Here is a 9,422-nt window from a genome sequence, read left to right as displayed (position 1 = left end):
ATGTTTTGATGCTGATTATATGATAAGAGAGCATGGGATCCACCTAATTATTAAAGATTCTAATGATTAACAAAAATAAAAAATAGAAGCTAAGGGTATCTAATAAGTACATGAACATTAACATAGTACTTAGCCGTACCACAATTTTAAGTAAAAAGCCCCACCTAGCACTTTTTTATTTCCTAATGTGGCAAAGGCTTGAACCAGAACAGCAGTGGCCAATTGCATCCATTTCTCTAGAAGCCAGGATGCCTCTTGGGACTTGGAACCGACCAAGACCAGCAGATTCAGCAGACTTCTCTTTGTGTGTGTGTTATTCCTTTGTCTCTTTATACATTTGAATTCAAGCATGATTTTTAACACTAGTGTCACCACCTAAGAAAATCATTAACTATATCTGTGCTATAATTTTTTTTTTCTTTTATTATATATTAGTTAAGTTACAAATGAGGCTTTACTTAACCACTAGCATAGCTCATATAGACTTAATATACATTAGATGTGTTACCCTAATTCTAGATTGATATTGGATGGATTTGATATGAGTGTGGATTGCATAGGTGTATGCTGGGTTTCATATCATGTATTTGCTAGGTCGATTTGGTTTATATAAGTGATTACGATGAGTATTAATTATAACTTGACTAGTTCTTTTAGGATATATCACAAATGTTACTTCCACTTTCTTCAAGTTGTGACAAATAGTATTGATAACACAATGTGACTTAGAGATACCACAACACAGTGTGGATCTTAACAAGAATATTAGGGTATATGTGAGGGAGACTGTGATGCCTCATCACAAATAGTATTCTTTGCATCTGCTACTAAAACAACCTATGTTTAGAATCTTAGTGTGGTCCATTTAGCTACTAAATTCTAAAAAGCTAAACATGAATATAATGTGATTAATAGGAGGTTGTTATTGCTAAGTCTTGTATAAATTGTTCTAATTTTGTTAGAAAAAACATAGGAGAAAATCCTCTAGCAAAAACATACAGTAGAATAAAGTTAAATCAGTAGAATGAATCTATATTGAAGAAAATTTATCACCCAGCCTATGGAAGAGAGAGAGAGAGAGAGAGAGAGGGGGGGGGGGGGGGTAATTCTATGTCCAGGAAAATTTGATGTTTAGGCATAGAGGTAAAGTATCTACTCAAATAAGCCACTTTCAAGGTCATTAAAGCAACCGAGGCCATTCCCAATACGTCTCACGTGGTTTATAGATTTTGCACCAATATTTTGTTGTCACGTCCAATTCATAAGTACCCCCACTGCAGTTTAACATAACAGTTCTATTCATCATAGAAGTTAGTCTAGTTATTTTCAACACTCCATGTGATCCATAAGGTTTGGATTCAAGTCTCCTTAGCAAGCACCTTGGAATCACCCCGAAGGAATTCTTCCTTATAATTATCTGATGTGCAAGACGGGAAACAACACACACCCGAGGGGTTAGTCAAGTGCTCTTATGTTCGAACTATTATCCCATGAAACATCACCTACATGTGTATATCACATCCTCAAACATACATGACTGCATTAAACTTGTATCCTTGAATTCGTAAGTGTCCACAAGTTTGGTGCCATCCATGGAGTTTAATTTGGATCCATGTGCTTTTCAAATTATCTTGTACTCTAAAAACAAAAGCTTGGATTACAATTCACATGGGTTCATGCATGATGCTTAATCCCTAAAACCCTCAAAAAGAAAATTCAAACCTCTTGGAGAAAAACGTAGACCAGAAAGCAACAACTCATTCCAACTCTTTTTACTTTAATTGGAGGATAAAAAAGCAAAGAATCAGCACATTAACAAAACACCCAAGCCCCCCTTGTATTTTTGCTTGGACCATGACCAGTCACCTAAGGCACCATGACACCAGATTTTGATAAAGTGAAGGAACTTACGCTTTAGAATGTTCCTAGTCGCATGTGGTACTGTACACTGTAATATAATTATAAAAAAATAATAATAAAGAAAAAGATGGTCTGCATAAATAAACGAGAACAATTAACAAACTGTGTGTGTGTGAGAGAGAGAGAGAGAGGCATGAAGTAGGGTCTTATCTGAAATATTGAATGGGGGATTAGAGCTTGGCAGCCAAAAGAAAAGCATAAAGAAAGACATTTAGCACAAGAAACCAAGTGCTGTAATTTTTTTTTGTTGCATGGGGAATAGAGCTTGGAATTCTAAAGTGGAGAGAAGATCTTAGAATGGCATAAAGCATGAGTTTGTTTCTTTTGGGGGCTGTTCTATTCCATTTTCCCCCCTTCTTTCTTTCCCTCGTCTATTCTTTATATGAGAGTTGCTTGCCACTATAGCAACTTATACAAGTTTTTGGTGGCCCATGGCTTCTGTCTACTGAGTTAAAAAAATCAAAAAAACAAAAACTTCCTTTTCTTCATAACAAAGGAATTGGTATTTACCATAACACCCCCCCTCCATTCAATTCTTCATCTTATGATAATTAAGTTATTCTCTAAGTACTTAGCATATGTTAGACTTAAAAGTACAATTTGTGGGCACCCACATTAACTGAACTCTCTACTCTGTGTGTGTGGGACCAGAGGCTTAGAAGAATATATCAGTCTAGGGTGCATGTACAAGTAAGCATGGTCGGGTGATGTGGCAAGATGGCCATAAATCCAAGAGATTGGGTTTTGGCTTTTCCTTAGTAGACAAAAGCGGGGCAAATGATAGAATCATAAGAGATGTAGAGGTGAAAAAAAGATACTTGGCTTCTCAAGGGTATTGTTCCAACACTTTTTTTTATCCTTGCAGATTCTTGTATAACAGCCTTAATTTGCTTAGAGTGCAGAGTGAATCTAAAATTCCTTTAGGTGTTTTGGGTCCCTCTTTGCTTTATGCTTTAAAGCTTCCTACAAATCCAATGAGAGATATATAACAGACATATATCTACAGGAATGGAACATAAGAATAGAGAGCTTACAAGCTCAGAAGTGCTTATTCTGTTATTATCCTAAACAAAAGGAAGATACTTCTGTTCTTCTTGTTTGTTCTGAGGGTAGAAACCATGGTTTTTAATGCTGATAGAGCCTTCATCCTTCTTATCTGCATTGGAATCTTAGCCGTTCAACTAGATAAAGTTACTGGCTTAAGAAGTATAGACCTTGCCCTCAAGCAAGGCCAAGAAGATCATTGGATATCAGCACAGAATCGACGTATTCTTAAGGTTGTTGCCACAGAGGGAATGAACACAGATCAGAAGAAGTCAGCACAAGTAAACAAGAAGTTCAATCCAAATGAAGCTAGCAAGCGGAAAGTACGAAAAGGATCAGATCCTATCCACAACAGGTCTTAATGCATTCTAGTTAGTCTAAATAGAAAGATGGTGAACAAGTTGACATCGATAGAAAGAATTAGCTTCTAGCAAAGAAGAGGAAACTAGAAGGTAGTGGATTCTTTCTGTTCTATCAGGAAACTTTCACGAGGGTCTGTTGGTTGGTTGATTGCTTCTTTCCCCCTTTTTTTCCTGGTTTTTTTTTTCCCCTTTCTTTTTCTTTTTTCAAACTTGTTTCAAGAGGCCTTTATTATAGAGAGATGTGTATAGTCAAGCTACTAGAGGAAGTCCTAAATGGCATGCAGTGAGCAAGCATCATTTCTGTATTGTAAGCTGAAATCATAATCATTGACTGACAGAAACACATTATAGTTGATGGTGCAGGCTCTCAACAGAGAAACATATATAGTTGTCATTCTTAAATTTCCCTTAATGGAAAATATTATATTTGTTTGCATTAGTACGACAGATTCTAGCAGATTATAGTGAAATTCTTTTGTAATTCTAATGCTCTCAAGAGTGTAAATGAGTATTTTTTACACGTAAAAATCATATTATCATACTCCAATTATCTCAAACTAAAAAGAGAACTCGAATTCTTCCACCCTCAACAAACACACAAATGCAGTGACACAGGCAATAACATTCATGATATCATTCTCTCAACATCCATCTCTTGAAAGGCTTTCAACTAAAATAGATACAAAATGATATGTTGTCCAGAGAAAAAGGTAATTAATTCTTCCTGGTTAATTTTCTAGTTTTTTTTCTTAATGAAACACTGCCTACAAGTGATATTAACTAGAAAAAAAGAGCAGCTCTTATGTCTTTCTACAGTTAGAGCTTACATCCCTGATGACTTTAGGTTAAATACTCACCATTTTTCAAGTTCTTTTAATCTTTCTCAAGAGAGCAATATGGAATTTTTTTTTCATATTATTAGATCTCCAGTAAAATACCTAGTTGCAATAGATAAATACAGAAATTGGCGTAGAATCTCACCATGATCTGGTCTGGCCGTAACCTCTAAACCACTGCATACTTAGATTTGTTCTACAAAACCAAAATCAGTGCAAAGATAATGAACTTCAAGCAGCCTAACATATCATCAAATCTTAGCTTATCTTCTTGGATGCTGACAACAGCAAAAGGGAAAGTAGTGGTGTGTGAGAGAAGCAATTTGGAGGAGGGATTCCAACCATTTTTATTTCACATAACTTGGGCGTAGACATCAGCTGAAGAGTTGTTTCAATGAAAGTTTTGGAGAAAAAGTGGTCGTTCTTTACCTCTTTGACAGATTACAAGGTTCTTCACGTATGTCTTGTCAATATGAATGACTATAAACAGAGGATATATAATCATAGGGAAATGATAATGACGATGATGATGATGATAATAATAATAATAATGATAATAATAATAAGTGTAGGGAAACACTAGAAGTGCAATAAAGATAACATCTTTAGCAATTATATAGTGACAAGAATGTTCCCAAGAGCATCTGCAGAAAGTGAGACATTGGGATTGGGTCAGGGGAGGGGACAAAGCAATATTAGTGGAAAGGTAAGGAGGCAGGATCATCAGAAAATTTTATCTAATGTAATATTTCAAACTTTTCGTTAAAATGAATACTGCAGTGAATCTATCTACTGTTTCCCCCCCCACACAACTTCTCTCTCTCTATGCAAGCCTAGAATTTTAACTATTTTCCCTAAAGCATGACATGACCAGGGTGACCTTACTCACCTTGTACTCCCATTTATACTGGCTCTACAATAGGAATTCATAAGGTGGCAGCTAAAATGCATGAATGAATATTCCCATTGTGCCCCATTCATTGACATTGACGCGCTAAATAACGAGCTAAAACAGCTTGCGATTAGCAGATAGAACATAGATGTTCATGTTTTAAAAAATCAAATGTAAAAGCTCTAAAGAAAGAAGGCCAACAACTTATACACATGCATCGGTGGTGGTGTGAGGAACTCTGAAATTATTTCAAGGAAAATTCAATCTAACACAGTTATATTTGTTATGAAAGCAACCAGATGTGCAGGGATGGCACTATGCTGTTCAACAACTCATTGATATACGTGATACCATTGGAGCATTTGCATAACAAGACATAAATAGTATGAGAAGAAACAGCCTATTCCTAGAAGTTTCTTATCATGATTTCACCTCATTACACTGGTTTGCTTCATTTTGGAGCTAGCAAATTATCTACTTACTTGCAGAATGAACTCAATTGTAGTGTGACCTCCTGGTGCAATTCCCATGTTAATTTTCCACATCATCAAGCAGAAACAATTGTTAAAAGGTTACAAGGCAGATTAAAGGACACTAGGCCATGAGGCCATACTAACACAACGGCAATATTTTGAACTCTTATGATCCCATTATGTTGAGCTGGGTTTCTTATTCTTGTTTTACATTCTCAAGTAGAATAACAATCCGGAAGTCTAAGTAACTCAGATGGAATTTGTTGCTAATCAAATCCACATTATAATTACCACATATATTAGAGAACTCAAACACCCTATTATAGCAAATTAATTAATTAATTAAAAAAAAAAAAAAACAAACAAACAAAGAGAATACACATTTATCATAAGAGCTTGTTCTCAAAAAATGAACCTGATCAACACTAAAGCAAACTCTCTAATTTGTGTGCACCTGATTAATCTTCAATCCCAGCATGTATTCATAAACATTTTCACGAAGGCAGAGTGACCCTTTGACCTGGAGATAAGAACCAAAGGAAAAATGGTGACGTTTTAGTCAACCATCTCAACCAATGGAGGAGCAATTTGCAGTGAAGTGGACAAAGGACAAAAAAATGACGGCAATTTTCTGGCCTTACCCTTTCACATCCTCTTGGCAGTTTACAATTTGACTTTTAATTACCGTCTATAATGATACAAGCATGAGAGATATAAAGTCAGTGATCAGGCAAAAGAGAAGGGGGAAGAAGGGTGGGGGAGTAAAAGAAGAACATATTAGCCTGAATCATCTTCAGATATATTTCCCTGCTGACATTAAATGCAGCCCTGCAAAAAATATGACGTCCAGACACAAGGCACTCACTTCCTCAAAATTTTCTTATGCTGAATGCACTCACTTCCTCAAGATTTTCTTATGCTGAATGTACGATTGACAACAGAAATTCGCTTCACATATTAATGAATTGTTGACAGTGTTCACCACTTAATAGTAAGCTCATTGTTAAGAGGTTGATGAATTCCTTTTAAATTTTATGCAAAAGACAAGGGAATGATTTCAGATTCACCAGATGTACACAATTTATTTCTACTACATGTCCAATGCTTCCATGGCAATGAATATATATACACCCCTTTATGGATGAATATCGTTACCATAATTAACAATTTACATATCTAATTCAAGAATACAACTCTAGTGGTTGAATAATTTACAATGACATAGACAGGACAGTTTCACCCACACCCAATCAGAACCTTTCCTACCTCTGTAATAAAACATTTAGTATCAATAACATAAGTGACCAGAATATTGTTTCATCACTTCCTCAAGTAGCAGTTATTTCTTCTAGTAGAGAATGTCTTTCAAGAATTGAAACAGTCTCTTCCTTAGCACTGGAAATACAAAGCAAAACATAAGCCAGTTAACCCTCATGGGCTTTATTAACACAGGTAGGATTTACATGAAAACTCCATGTTAAGAATTTCTGTACGTCACACAAAAGTCTATAGTTCTGCAGTAACAACAAATTCCATGTGCAAAACAAAAGAAGATATATTTACATATGGATGGGCGTTAGTTCATTACATATCTAATTATAACATTCATAGCATGAATTGTTGCTTAACAAATGAAACTTGAATTTCAGAACAGTTTAAAAAAAATTAATTATTTTTATTCATTTTTTTGAGCAGAGGACAGTATATTTCTCATGTTTCACTGTATTTTTCATATCAGAAAGCATCAAAAATACAAAATTCAACCATTTCCTTCCAAATATTTATAAATGGAACTTATAATAATATTATTATTCTTTTAACATATTTACAATTAGTAATGCAATGTTCGAAGAATGTGTTCACAGAATTATGAAGATGTATATTACAACTAATACACTGCTTCTACTAAACAATATTTATCAAAATTTTCTTCACAACATTCAGAGCTGTTTGATTCCAAAGCTATGATTATCATATTTCTCATTCCTTTTTTCTCATCAATTCACAATATGGGAAAGTGTTCTACTAACTCCTACCTTCCAGGTCTAAGAATCTTGTACTTTCCTAGCCTGGTGAGATCCACAACTGTTGAGCCTGCTCGACCAGATGGAAGCTCGCCCCCATCGTAAACAAAGTCACAGTGTTGCCATAGATTCTCAAAATCTTTGATGCAGACACTACTTGGCTGCCCACTCAGATTTGCACTTGTAAGGGCCAGTGCACTTCCTGAACCACGAGCAATAACCCTGATAAAGTTACAGTCAGGCACTCGGACTCCTATACTATCCAATCCTGGGTTCAATGACTTCTCAAGAATACTTGATTCTCCTGTACAAGATTCAAATATCTACTCTTAGATCACGTCATAGTTAAATCATTAACAGCTGAAGTCCAAATGTCTGAGTCACAAACCTCGCGTTAGGACAACAGTAACAGGCCCTGGAAGTAGAGAATCAAGCAAGCCATGTGGCAAATTGTCCGTGACCGCGAAGCGCTTTATATCAGATACATCCCCAACACATATTGCCAAAGGGCTTGTATGTATACGTCCTTTAATCTCATATATCCTATTAACTGCTTCCCTAGAACTGACACCACAAGAAATGAAGCCAAAATATAAATCCTCCAAAGTGATGAATGCACATACAGAATTGAGACGGGCTATTTTCCAAAACTGTGTAGTAAAGATGAATTTTCTTTCAAAGCATAATGATTAAGACACCAAAACAAATAAAAGGCTGGATGGACAGAAACTATATAGAAACATTCTTAAATGCATTCAATGTTTGCATATAGTTAAATGATTAAATTCACTCATTCCTAATGACATAAGCTTTTGGGATAAGTGATAATTTACACTACTATCAGAGCAAGTGGTCCTGAGTTTGAATCCTGTCTCCGCAACACCTCTCATAATAACACGTGAGGGCAGTGTAAGAATTATTTTTAAACTATTAAATTCACCGTTTCCTAAAAACTTAAAAATGATTGAATTCATCATAAAAAATTAAGCTTTTGGGTAAGTGATAAATTTTCAAATACAACCATGAAAATTCAGAATAATTCTATTCACCTCATATCCTTAAATGATTAGATTCTTCACCCATTTCTAAAAAAACAAACTTTTGGATAAGTGACGACTTATCAAACACAACAATCATGAAATTTCTTAATTTTCACAATAATTCTAGTCACCTTAAACCCAAGTTTAACAAATTCCGAAGCTAAAAAGACAAGAAACTAGAAACCAATACTTATTAGTTATATATATAACTATATAAGTCATAGGCAATCAGCAAGAGTACCCTGAACCAGTTAAAATTACATACCAAGCATCACAGGCGAATCCATAGAGTGTATCAGTAGGTACTGCAATAACCTTCTGAGCTTTAAGAGCTTCAATGGCCTCCTCAGCATAATCTTCTGTAGCAGGTCGAACCACACCCAACTTATTTTCAACACCCACATGGCAGTTCTCCAAATTCTGAGACATTTTTTTTTTATTTTTTATTTTTTATTACATAAGAAATCTATCTCACTGTGCAAAAATGGCGCACCAGATAAACACCACTTAATAAGTTCCACATGGGTTACAAAGCTCTTGTGTGTGTGTGTGTGTGTGTAGTGAAAATGTGGTAAAGAAAGGGGACCATAAATAATAGAGAAAGGGAAGTGACATATATTGTGGTGGTGGTTGTGGTTTTTTTTTTTTTTTTTTTTTTTTTTTTTTTTTTTAATTTTTATTTTAATTTTGAATAAAATTTTTTTACTTATTTATTTATAAAAATAAAAATAATTATTTTTTAATTTAAATTACCGTGGGTATTATTTATTTATTTATTTATATAGAATTATTGTTGGGGATTTAAATCTTACGTGTGTAGTAGAAAAGACC

General features: G+C 34.8%; 2 protein-coding genes across 2 annotated transcripts; one reads left to right on the top strand and one right to left on the bottom strand.

The window, feature by feature from the left end:
* Positions 1 to 3,038: 3,038 nt before the first annotated feature.
* Positions 3,039 to 3,326, top strand: LOC126719914 (CLAVATA3/ESR (CLE)-related protein 45). The gene has a single exon (XM_050422412.1). It carries the CDS (start codon positions 3,039 to 3,041, stop codon positions 3,324 to 3,326), a length of 288 nt encoding a protein of 95 aa, XP_050278369.1.
* A 3,253-nt stretch (positions 3,327 to 6,579) lies between these two features.
* On the bottom strand, positions 6,580 to 9,145 carry LOC126718808 (uncharacterized). The gene is made up of 4 exons (XM_050421159.1): positions 8,857 to 9,145; positions 7,940 to 8,115; positions 7,564 to 7,855; positions 6,580 to 6,922 (listed from the first exon to the last, which is right to left on the bottom strand). Exons 1-4 carry the CDS (start codon positions 9,018 to 9,020, stop codon positions 6,856 to 6,858), a joined length of 699 nt encoding a protein of 232 aa, XP_050277116.1. The 5' UTR covers positions 9,021 to 9,145; the 3' UTR covers positions 6,580 to 6,855.
* Positions 9,146 to 9,422: the final 277 nt, after the last annotated feature.

The sequence above is a fragment of the Quercus robur genome, chromosome 3 (genome assembly GCF_932294415.1).
Source record: "Quercus robur chromosome 3, dhQueRobu3.1, whole genome shotgun sequence".
NCBI lineage: Eukaryota > Viridiplantae > Streptophyta > Magnoliopsida > Fagales > Fagaceae > Quercus > Quercus robur.
Note: the sequence above shows the minus strand (reverse complement) of the source record. Positions and strands in the feature narration are given on the sequence as shown.